Source organism: Teleopsis dalmanni, chromosome 1 (genome assembly GCF_002237135.1).
Source record: "Teleopsis dalmanni isolate 2A chromosome 1, ASM223713v2, whole genome shotgun sequence".
NCBI classification, from domain to species: Eukaryota; Metazoa; Arthropoda; class Insecta; order Diptera; family Diopsidae; genus Teleopsis; species Teleopsis dalmanni.
Genome location: NC_051846.1, coordinates 207,731,490 through 207,744,431, shown reverse-complemented (window position 1 = coordinate 207,744,431; position 12,942 = coordinate 207,731,490). Strand labels below are relative to the sequence as shown.

Here is a 12,942-nt window from a genome sequence, read left to right as displayed (position 1 = left end):
TAAGTGAGAAGGAAAGTATCAGCCCTTACATAGAATCGGAATGATAGGTTCGTTTAATATTTGTTTAGATGTTTTTTTTTATAAAAGAGAAATAAAAAATTATATCTTATATGTAAAACTAAAATGATTAAAACAATTTCCAATATACATTATTATATATATTTATATATATTTATTTTAATTTTTTTATTAACAATATTTATAGTATTTATTTTAAAAAATATAACTACAACTGGAATACTTAGACCATATAAAACATGAGCAACTCAAATGCATTTTTGTATAAATTAAACAAAATAATAAAATGAAAATAAATATAAAAAATAAAACACATTTCCAAGTCAAGTGTTTGCAGTTAAGGAATATTATGTGCTTAAAATTACAACAACAATACATATATCATAATAATGAAGTAATTAAATGATGTTTACTTCTCAATTAACATTTTAAATTAACATTTTTACTAATTTAGTAAGGCCAAACTATCTAAAACTCATTTGAGCTCTCCAAACTACGTAGCTTCTGGTACATATTGATATAATGCACCTGTAACTGCTTCTGATAATTGAGCACCTTTTCACGTTCTACACACCATTGGCGTTTTTCCAACTCAAAATTTTCACGCACATCATCCAATTGCTTACGTAGTTTCGCAATTTCTTCAGCATAATTGGCAGACTCTTCAATTAAAGTATCCAGTGTGGACTCTTCTAGTTTTTGCGTGTTGAATTTTGTAGTTTGCACATTGACAGCTACATCGGGTAAGTTTTGTGAACCATACACAAATTTCTGTATGTCAGCCGACATTTTCGCTAAGCGTTTCTCAGTGTTATTTTCATCGCTATTATCGCTATGATCAATATCCAATGGTGGCGCGATTTTCAAGCAGTTCAATATCACCTCTAAGTTCGTATCATCGATTACTTTCTCCTTTGAACCTCTGTTGACCTCTGATCTGAGCGTGTGTTTACGTGTCTTATTGCAAATGTCTGATAAATTATCCAATTGCTGCTTCAACCGTATGTACTTGCCAGAAGGTTCCTCACCATATTCATGAGATATAACTAAATCCGACAGTTCTTTGCGTAATTTGGCCAACTCATTCGTAAGTGCCAATATGACTTGATCCTTTAGTATTATAATTTTATTCAGTTGCTTTAGCTCAGTTTCCGTTTCCTTTTCGGACTGTGCTTTCAGTTCTTCCACTTGTTTCTGCTGTTGTGTAATCTTTTGATTCTCTTGAAGACTTTGGTAGATTTGTGTTTCAGCATTTGTGTTCTCATGCTTGAGATGTACGATGGCATGTTCTTTCATTGTGATTTCAACCTACAATAAAAATTTGTTATCAGATACACTGTAGAATTTATGGAAAAAATATATATATTTATTGTCATAAATTGTCTAGTCGATATAGTGATCCACAACAAGGATCAATGCCATCGTATGCTTGATAGAGTGTGATAGCTTAAGAATTGAGAAAATAAACCATTTAAACGGCTCTTTATGTTTTTGTTTATATCATTGACTTGTATTAAATACTACTCTCTCTCTCTCTCTCTGTCTCTTCTGAAATCAGTCTTCATTACTACTGACAGATATGCAATCGGAAAATATTAAATAAAAAAACGCCATGCTATCAGTGGATTCAGATACCAAGTTAAGACAGAGTTGAGTAAATATGCTTCGGTTAACAACTCGATATACACGTTAACAACACATTATATATAATTTCAGAAATCTTTTCGATATTTAAAGACTAAAAAACATCGATGTATCGTTTGAACAGTATTTATTTCTCCATTGATATTGATCTTAGAAAGTAATTAGTTATAAATAGGTCCCATGTTAAATTAACTTGCGAATAAAATTTTCTTTTAATAGAACATATGCCTCATTATGCAAAGAATCCAACTTAATGAAAAATACAGATCTAATAAAATTAGATGAAGGTTCGTTTATTCTGCTATAGTTGAATAGTAACTGAAAGAAAGGAACATTATTACACAAGCGTAATTCAAATGAGAATTCAGACAGCGGCAAGCGAAGAGACATTAGACTACTCCGACTGCAGCACACGTGGATCTATTGTGCTCCTTGTAAAGATTATTGAGCTGACACTTTATTTTGTCAAGAAGATGGACTAGACACTCGAATTAAATTCATTTGCAGTCCGTTTCTTTTAGTTCTCTCTTTCTAATAAGCTATTGTTAATTCCAGGGTAAAGCTGGACATTTAGAACTAGCTATAATATATTGTCTATTTGTCTTCTGTTCTTGATAACAAGTATATAGGAAATTTGTAAATACTTACATTAGCCTCTTTCAGTTGGGATTTCAGTAAAGCTAATTCGCCATTACGTTCACACACTTTCCATTCGCTCTCCTCCAATTGTGCACGCATATCGATGAGCATATTTTGTGACTCTCGCAGTTGCTCTTCAATGTAGGCGACCCGATCTTTCAAGTTACGTTCCGAATTTTTTAAGCTTATATTATTACTTCTATAAAAAATAAATTAAAACTTAATTACAGTCATTATTCCATACTTGAAATTACCTTAGAATTTCATTCTCATTTTTCAAATCTGCCATTTGCTCTCTCAGCTTATTGGACTGATCTGTGTGACGCAGTTTGTGTTGCTTGAACTGAAATTGTTGCATCGCCAGCATTTGTTCCATCTTTTTCATTTTCAGTAGACACTCACGCTGTTGGCCTTCATAGAAGGATTTCAGTCGCTTAGTTTCACTCTCCCAAAATGCCTCCTTGTCCTAGTTTAACATAAAAGATATATTAGTTAAATTAACTGTAGTTAATCCTAGAAAAAAATGTAAACCTTTTGTACTTTGAAAATTACTTTCTCATTATGTTCCATGGTCTGTCGCAGGTATGACAGCTCCGAGTCTCGATCTTTCAACTTGTCTTCCAGTTCAGATATGCCGGAATCAGAGGGTGAAGGTGTCATATCGCATTGCTCACTTATTATGTACTTGTTGCTATTGTTGCTGCTGTTGTTGTTCGTGGTGTTGTTGCTATTATGCATACTGCCACTCATTTTACTGTATTCAAATTAAATGAAATTGTTAAATAAATTTCATTTTATTAATAATAATTAAATTGCGCGCTATTTCATTGCTTTACTCACAACGCACTGCTTTGGCTGTTCGCATCTGAGTCCGGTGTATGTCGAATCGATTCCATGCTATCGTTGATTTTCAACGATCTGGAACCCCGTCGACGTGCCAAAAGGCTGTTGCAATAATTATTACTGCTTGAATAACCACCAACAAAACCCCCAACACTGCCTGCTCCGATTCCGCCACCAATAATGCTCGCACTACTGCTGCCGCCACCTCCACCGCCATACCGTAGGTCAGTGGTGCCTAACGAAACGAAGAAGAAGCATTTACACGTTTATTAATTGTTTAAAAACAAATACAGAAAAAACCAAAAAATGTTGAATTATTATAAAAAAAAAATTATAATTGTTGCAAATAGTGTAAAGCCTTTGTTTAATTTGCTGTAAAAAAATTAAAAATGTTAGCAATTATTGCTCAAGCGAGAGTTGCAATTAAAATGGGTCAGGGAAGTTGAAATGGATTTGATGTATTTTAAATGATTTGTTAAAATCACGACGGATAATTAATCATGTTTACATTTTGTATATTAAAAATAATGTATTTTTTTTTTTTGTGAAATATTCCTGAATATGAATCATGTTTTATAGATATAATTTAGGCATAGATGTATTATTAAATTTACCATACTAGATCAATCATTTTATCGAGATTTTTAAGACATTGATTTATAGATTACATTAGCATCTTCCAGAGGGAAAGAATCGCTTGCTTGAGAAGCACTGATATTTTACACATTTTTAGAATTAGAAATGGTGTAGAAAGCTCCACACAATTTGAGAATTAAAAAGAATTCTGTGCTTCTAATAAAGTGAAGTACTGAGACCATAACTGATTTGTTGTATTAGCAAGCAATGAACTTAAGTTCTGTACATTATGTTATTATACAGAAATTCACCCAAAAATAAATATATATATCATTAATAAAAGAGATCTATATTAGAGCAATTATAGATTTTAGTAATTCTAAAAACATACAAGCCAGATAATGTTTAATAAAGCATCTTCCGATTTGTTGGACATTATAGTATGGAACGATTACAGTGATGAAATATTTCGCAAACCCTTTATAGCCTTGAATGAGCCTTTATTATATAGCCTTTATTATTCACCTAGAAGCACAGATATATATCATTATCATTACGACTAACGTCTGGAAAACAAGTTTGAAGCTCTTTAATCTAAAGAATAGATGGAAAAGTATGTGCACCTGCTGGTCATACCTGTGAGTCGTTTTATAGAAAACTCTAATACTTTACCAAGAAAGGTAAAGGTGTGTAAATTCACTAGTTTATGAAATAGATAAAGGTTTGTATTTACAGATTATGATAGTTAGAGACATAAAACATTAAAGCGCGAATTTTATGCTCTGCAAATAATGTTCAAATTACATCTATTTGCAGTCCATTTTCATTATTAAAAAAAAAAAAAACCTATGTATTTTATAAGTTAAATTTTATTTTAGAAAAACTCATGTTCACATATCCGTAAATTGATATGAAAAAATATATAAAATAAAATACTTACTGCCAAAGCGGAGATTGGAACCTTGCGCTGGTGCTAAAGAAGGCGTCGAACCATAACGATCACCAACAACATCACAATAACGATTTGGAATACTGTAGTCGGGTTCAAATGGGATCGGTTTAAAAGCAATGGGGCGTAGCAGATTTGTGGCCTAGAGAAAAATATTGAAATAAATGTTATATTATACATTGTTCGTATGTATGGATGTATGTATGTATGTATGTAAAAAACAACAACAGCAGCAACGATAAAGAACAAATTAATGTTTTGAGTTGTGTGCAAATAAAGGCAACTTAACAATGTTGCTGAGATAATTTGCAGTTGTTGTTGCTTCGCCCATTGAGATGTTGACGTTGACACTGACACACCTCAATGCTGGCTCGCTCAAACTATAGACCATAGACAAGTGCTTGTCCATACACATATACAGTGTACAGTGTACAGTGTATGGACAAACACACATCGATTAAGTCAATCGATTGAGGAGAAATGGGGTTACCCAGAGGCAAGCAAGTTAATCTGTTGTTACAAACCTGATCATTGTTTTCAGCTTCATGTTGCAAATTGGCTAAGTCACTAGCACAACGTTGCTGCTGCTGTTGCTGTTGTTGCGCCAGTTGCAGCGTTTGTTGTAAATGTTGCTGTCGCTGTGATTGTTGCTGCTGCTGCTGCTGTTGGCGAATTTTGTTGTTCACATCCAAACACTCAATTATGTTCAGGCGTTCACTCAATTCGGAAATGCTATTCCGATTTCCGCATCCGTTTCCGTTAACAACTGTAGTTGGAGTGGCTTTTCGGGTTAATTGTGTTTGCTGTTGCTGGTTTTGTAGTTGCAGTTGTTGTTGTTGTTGTTGCTGTTGCTGTTGCTGCTGCATGGCTGCACATTGTTGTTGATAAGCGGCCTGTAGTTGTGCTTGTTTTTGTAGTTGTTGGATTTGTGGGTTGTTTTGATTTTGCTGCTGTGTTGGGTGGTGCGGAATTTGTTGTTGCGTATACGCCTGAGGGCGTTGTTGCGTTTGGGTTGTTATCGCAAGTTTATTCTGTTGCTGATATGTTGCAACATTCGCCGTTGTGGCTTGTGTGGCTGTGGCTATAGTAACAGGCAATGATTGTAGCATTTCTGATGCCTCCTTGTCAGTACTACCGTTGTTACTGCTACTGCTATTGGTATTCACAGGTTCTCCATTATTTTTGGCAGCGGCAGCAGCACTTTTGCTTATTTCGAACATTTGTCTTAAGTTCTGAAATTTGGTGCGTCCGTGCTGGACGTAATCCTCCAAGTTGCTGTGACTGCCGAATTTGTTGCGCATGCGTTTCTGTTCGTTGCGTGACTTAAGTGTGCCTGTGTGACCGGCTTGCAGTGCCGCTGGCAGGCCCAATGCATTTTTCGAAACAAAAGAATTGGCATTTTCGAGTGAGGCGGACCGTATGTGTCCACGTTTGGAAAGCGTTGGCGATGGAGTGATATGCGCTGGCATTGCGATGTGCGAATTTGAATTTGAAACGGTTTTGGCTGCCATTTTTGACAACTAATTTTGTTGCACAAAACTGCAAAGAAAAACCAGAAGAAAAATTAATTAAATAAAATAGAAATAAAAATTAAAAAATAACTCATTAGTGCGTTAATTCAAAAAAGATTGATTTATGTGTGCAAATGTTTGTGTGGGGACGTGTACTCGTATCTCAAATGTGGCGGCAACAATTAGACGAAATCATTTGTTAGATTGCGTTTTTTGCTGCTGGTTAGGTTTTTAACGGTTTGCGTGGTTGGTGTTTGTGTTTCACATATAGGCCAAGTAAGTACGGTGGAGATAATCCACCAGTAACACTTTGTTGTTGCTTTGTTGGTTTATGAGTCTTAAGCGCGCGCACAATATTGCGGCTGTGATATAATCTGGCCGACAACGGTGAAGTGCGGTTGTGGCTTGCTGTTTTGTTGGGTCAATAAGTCAATTTACCGGATTGGGGGAATTGTTATTGTTTTCTGCAAAATTATTTTTATTTCTGAGGTTTTTTCGCTATTCGAATTAATGGTCAAAAACAAAAACACTTTGGCACAATTTTGATATTTTTTATTTTTTGCTAATGTACTTTTATGTCATTTTTGTATGATTTTCTGTGCTTTATTAAATATTTTATTTATCTGCAGCAACTGTAAACTCAGCTTAAAATACACTGTAAAAATAAATGCGAATGTTTACATACAAGTAAAACATCGATGGCTAAATGATATGTGATAATAGTGTTTCAATTATGAACTACTGCACGCAGTTAAGCACTACACTACAATCCCAGAAAAAATGTTTCTAATCTTACCTAGATTAAGACATTAGCAATCAATAAACCTCGGGAACCGAAAATATGCCTTATCTAACATTAACAAGCTTGGAAGAGATAACATAATAATAGAAGAAATAATTAAATTTGAAACTCTATCCTTTTATACAAGTTTTAAGTCACAGATACTTGCTGCCTTTTAGATATTTTAAAAGAGTTGGGAACTTGTCACCACGTCACTGCATCGTGGTGATACCCAGATACTTTCTTAGTAAAAGACTCGTAAAAATAAATCGATAAATATTGAAAATTTTATACTTATATGCAATAAGACTACCATTATTTGCGATTTCTGGTGTAGTGCTAATAATTTAAACTGAAGTGTGTGTAAAGCAATTAATTACTCTTACGAGATCTCTAGGTTTCAGATAGCTAACTTTTTTAGGTTTCATAAAAGGGAGACAAATATATCGAACTAATTTATTAATAGTCGCAGCGAATAAGCCAAAAAGTTTTCGTCTACTTTTACCAAAATGTTCAGGTGTTGGCAACCAAAATCTCGACTTTAAAAATTAGTAGTTAGGAAAATTACAAAACTAATAATTATTTTTAACTCAGGCCTCCAACATTTGAACATTCGGGAGTTGTATATGTTAGATTCCAAAATATTTGTAAATGTATTTCAATGTACTCTTATAGTTATAATAAAAGGCTTTACACATTCGTTGGGCTTCGAAAAAATTGTAGCCTAAGTGTACCAATTCTACTATCCCACCCATTTTCATTTCCTTTATGTATACATTATGGACACAGAGAATGATTACTCTAATAAACTGCTCTTCAATATAATCATAGACCTAGCAAAAGTTAACATCAGTGACATACAGTGGTTCTTAAACCGCACAGACTAGATCTAATAGAGCTGCCTATAAAAACAAGAAATCAAACAATGTGTAACAACAACAGTGCAATAATACTAATTGGACTTTTACAATGATTTATCACTTAGAGAAACCAAATTAATACACTATAGATGCTACATGGAAGTAAAAGTAACCAAATGTATATTTCCATTCAAAAGATAATATTGAGGTGGCCTGTAAGTGCGGCGTAAAGCGTTATACTTTTTTATATTTATGGAGTTATGAAAATAATATTATATAATATGTAATTAGTTGAATAATATTCATGAAATAAATCTACAATTTAATGACAATCCTTTTTACAATTTTGAAAATTAAAAAGTTTATGCAATAGTGTCCCTACATAATTCTATTTGGTTATGTTACCTGTTTAGTAGTTTTTTCCTAATATTTCTTTTTTGATGCTGTTACCGTGCACTTTTAATATTTCTTCGTTTCTTCGACAATTGTACTATATTTCATTGAAATCTGAAAATATATATCTAAGCATATTGCAGTGGAAAACACTAGTTAATTCCTAGTGTTTTTATTTACTGTATAAAAATATAATCTTGAAAATCGTATTTAATATTTTCTGTGTACATTTTAAGAGTTGTGTTTTTTGCAGTGTATCAAAGCCTTCTAATGACTAATAAATTTGTTGGAATTAAGTGAAATTAAATGTTAAAACTTCAATTGATCAACTTTTTAATAACGGCCAAGGTTTTGTTGCGGACAAAAATGAAACAAATTAATTTGTATATATGTAAGTAAATAAACACAAACATATATAAAATATATTATATTTGAATTGCGAATCATAAATTTATGATTAAGTTTTTATGTGGCTATGCAATAAAAGTCAGAATCATAATAAATAATTTAAATATAGTTTGCTTGGGTTATGAGGCGGATGCAAGCTAACCAAGCGCAGGTGGGCAATGCCAGTAAATTACAGGATGTGTTCGCAGTTTTTGTTTCCAATGATATGTAATTTTATTATCTAAAGTTAAACATAGTAATCATAAAAATAACTTTAAGAAAAACACAAATCTTCGGAGCAACAAAGAAGAGTCATAAAGTAAATAAGCTATGAAGAGGTATTCAGAGTTATTGAACCGTAGAACCGTAGAAATATACAAATAAGATATTAATGAATGTATTCGTTACAGCACTTTAAGGCTATTAGAAAACATAAGAAAATTTACTAAATTAACTGCTAAATGCCACGCCTTTTACTAGTGAACTTCCAAACTAAATGAACTCCTAATTCAAAGCAGTCTATGCAGAACTAAGAAATTAGATATGGTCGTTCCAGCAAGAGTTATTAATGGGCATTAATATATATCTCTTGATTTTAATTATAATTATTCGCTTAATTTTTTTATAATTTTTTTGTTTTTATTTATTTTTTTGCGGCGATCTTTAAATTTATAGTCTCACTTCGTTAACTTAAGACCAAGTCAACGTAGAACGTCTCTAAACGTTTTAATTGCTTAGATTTTGGTTGTTTATAGAGAATAATTAATGCTTGCTCTGTTCACACTGTATTAACGGCGTTCAAGACGAAGACTTATTAAGTGAAAGGAGGGCGTAGAACACAAAATATAAATAAAATATTTTTAAAATAAACATGAGTTTTTTGTTAAATTCGAAAGTAATTAAAAAGAAAAGTTATGTTCTTGGATGATAAATAGCAATTAATTTTTAATTAATTTTTCACTTTTTAGATACAAATTTAATATGCAGTTTAGTGTGGATGTGATAAAGAATTTTTAACTAGACTTTTATTCGACGTCTAGCACTTTATACAGTTAAGTTAAATAAACACAAAAGAGTTAATTTCGATTTGTCAAAGTTTTGAAATAATAAATTCTTATAAGGGATTGAGAGACTCAAGTGGAAATTGCAATACATGCCAACATTACAAAATAATAAAAAAATAATTGACAAACCTAAACCCTACAGAATGCGGACTTGAAAGCTGAAATGAAATCTTAGACAATTATATGATCTGACTATACAATTTTGAGCTTCTGTGGATTCGAAAGCTCAAATGAAGTCCCAGAAATTCAAATCAGTAGGATATAAAAGACAACAAACACCCTAATCAGTGACACGTAAATTGTGCTACGAAAATACATATATCAGTAACTTGAGAACTGATTTGAGATGACTTGATGTTTAATAGTTTCAATACATCATAATAAATAGATGCGAGAGTTAATAATACTTGTAAGAAAGATCAATATTGTAGTTGAGCTGTAGCGGAATTAAAGAAGTAAATTATAGCCATAGATAGTAAAAGGTAATGCTTTTTTCAAGTACATTTATGAGATGTATTCTTCTTTGATGAGCCACTCACCGGATTAATTGTATTTCCATTTGAAGTTATAAGTTCCGTTATAAGATTAGACAATATTAAAATGAACTACATATTTCAAAATATTTTTCTGATACCATAGCCTATAACTTTTAGTACCGTTTATTTAATTAAGTCGGACATATCTCCCACTGCTCTAATGTGCTATTATGATAAGGTTACATAAGTAATTCTTATAAAATAATGCTATTGAGTATTGTCTTTTTAAGTTATCGCGAAAAAGCTTAGTTAAGTCTATATTTACTATTTTCTACTGCATTTCCTAAAAGTGCAGTTTCTAAAATAGATCCCAAAATAGACAAATTTGTATACCTGCATATTATAGCATAAAATCAGCAAATCTTTCTAAAATGTACTTTCACCTTACTTCGATGTAGTAAATGAATTGAGTTAATATTTTTAGAAAGACAAGTCTTGATATCCAAATTAATTCACACATACTTCTCGCCACTATTATTATGAACCATTTGAAAGGCACGCCTCTGGTATTTTAATATGAAATAATGTTTATTGTTAATAAAAAAAATGTAAACAAAAACATAAAACAATATACCTAAAAAATAGCAAATTATAGTTATTTATATATATAGTATATACTTTATGCTTTATTGCTGGCAAAAAAAATATTTTACATACTAATAAAGATATAAAATAATTTTAATATGAGAAGCTAATAAATATTTATTTATTAGTAAAAAGTCTTACACAGTAGGTAAAGAACATATTACATACTCTACATATGTTACTTAAATCTCAGAAAATATTAAAATTAATTTCCAATAATATTTAATTGTTGTAGTTTATTTGAATATTTATTGTTGCACGAACGTTCCAAATTTATCTTACAACTATTTTATTATTTCTACAAATAATTTAAATTTTTTAAAATCTAATTCCCACTATCTTGTGGTAAATTCATTAATCAAGAAAAAGTTTACTTTCAAAGTCTGTAGTACAGTAATAGAGACAGTCTCAAACCAATTGCTATCACTTGGTAGAGAGGATATTAAAGTTTTCACAAGGTTTTTGATAACCTTTAATAACAAGGCTCATAAAACCAATATAGTCCTTTTTTTTAAAATGGATGTTATAACGTATACCCTATTCTTTGTAAATGTTCAAACAGAAACTGTAGCAAGGTTTTATATCTATTGAACACACGGATTGCCCAACATGGCACATGGAACAAAACAAATCAATGCCCCGAGCAGCTGGGACTAAATATACAAAGCAACATGTCTAATCGCATTAAACCTAAAAATTGCTAGCGCAATCTGTGCTGTTCTCAGTTCAAGTCATCATCTCTGAATGAAGATGATCCCACCTTCATGTGGCACACCTGAACAGTTACAGGGCTCTATTCTCAGAACATTAAATTTGGCTGGTGTACACGGTCTGGCACCCGTCACGTAAAATAAGTCATCTTCTTCATGTAGAAGCTTAAATAATGGCCACCGAAACAATATGCTAAAGCTCGTTAAAAACCTAAGGATCGGTTAAGACAATTGGGGTTAGCATAATAAGCCACCTGAGTTGTGGTGCATAGTATTCCACTTAATAATAATATAAACCGAACTTGAAAATGTTGGTATTATTTATTTTCTTCTGAAATGTCCTTCAACCAGAAAATAACTATTATCATAGATACAGACATAATTTCTACAGTTCTGTAATAGTTGCTAACTCTCGACACATTTTCTAATTCCCGCTTTTTATCTCAGAGTTTGTAAAGTTAAAAATTGAGTTCCCTTTTACGTGTTGTTTCTTAAACCCGTGGTCTTGTAGATGTTAGACTTCTCTCTTTCTACCATCTACTGCTATCACATATGACGTTATATTCTATATTACTAGTTGATCGATAAAGGCAAAATATTAGCACATTCCAAGCACATACGCATCTCACGACTGCTTCACATATTTTATCTTCCAATCTGATTCAATTACTTATCATTGCTAGTGTTCTTTTCTGTTACCCAGCCATGATCAGTTGCATAATTGCAGTGGCACATTTAAGATGAAACTTGTCCGTTTCTTGTTGTATTATTTCCTCCTTGTCTCGTATTTGGACTCAACTTTTTTCAATTTTAATTTTGTAATTTTATTCTAAACGGTTTCCATTGATACAATTTAAAAGTTCTCCATTTAAATTGCAATGCATTTTGCCTTGTTTCACCTTGTGGCTATGTCTGCGTCCTCAAAAAAGATAAATGACTTGATTGCGTATCCATTGGATAATTTATTTGTTGACCGCCCAGTTTGTGGCATAAATTAGCACGAGATTGTTTATTTCGAAATTTATTAGACTTGTTTCTAATGACTTGAATTTATTAGCAAAAAGACAACGGTTTTTGTCAGAACTAGTGGACACATTTTTTTAGTATCTTTTCTTCAAACAGAAGAATTTTTTTTAAAAACCATTTTTTTAAACCATTTACAAAATATTTTATTATTATTTCTTATGAATTTGATTTCTAATGAAATATTTTATAGGTCAATCTTTTCCATTTTAAACCTCACAAAAATAATTTAATTTTAGTTATAACTGTTTTTGTTTTTGGCCTATTTATTAAAAATTAATCGCTAAACATTATAAAAGAATAGGAAATACTATAGATTTTAGATTGTATTATTATGGGAGTGTCATAAATCATATTTATAAGTAATCACAATGTTTCTCTTATAAAAACAGAAGGTAATGTTAACAGTTAAATTAGCTAATC

At 31.7% G+C, this 12,942-nt stretch overlaps 1 protein-coding gene across 3 annotated transcripts in view; it reads right to left on the bottom strand.

The window, feature by feature from the left end:
* Positions 1–271: 271 nt before the first annotated feature.
* LOC119671591 (putative uncharacterized protein DDB_G0271606) overlaps positions 272–12,942 on the bottom strand; it is a 54,967-nt gene continuing 42,296 nt past the window's right edge. Inside the window, exons 3-9 of one of the 3 annotated variants that reach the window (XM_038082292.1) lie at positions 5,194–6,208; positions 4,661–4,811; positions 3,142–3,379; positions 2,833–3,055; positions 2,556–2,767; positions 2,311–2,500; positions 272–1,326 (exon numbers count right to left, since the gene is read on the bottom strand). In XM_038082292.1, coding sequence (XP_037938220.1) covers positions 487–1,326; positions 2,311–2,500; positions 2,556–2,767; positions 2,833–3,055; positions 3,142–3,379; positions 4,661–4,811; positions 5,194–6,180 — 2,841 coding nt within the window. In that variant the 5' untranslated portion in view covers positions 6,181–6,208 and the 3' untranslated portion in view covers positions 272–486. The remainder of the gene's footprint in view (positions 1,327–2,310; positions 2,501–2,555; positions 2,768–2,832; positions 3,056–3,141; positions 3,380–4,660; positions 4,812–5,193; positions 6,209–12,942) is intronic. The other 2 variants (XM_038082293.1, XM_038082294.1) reach the window with 2 other exon arrangements.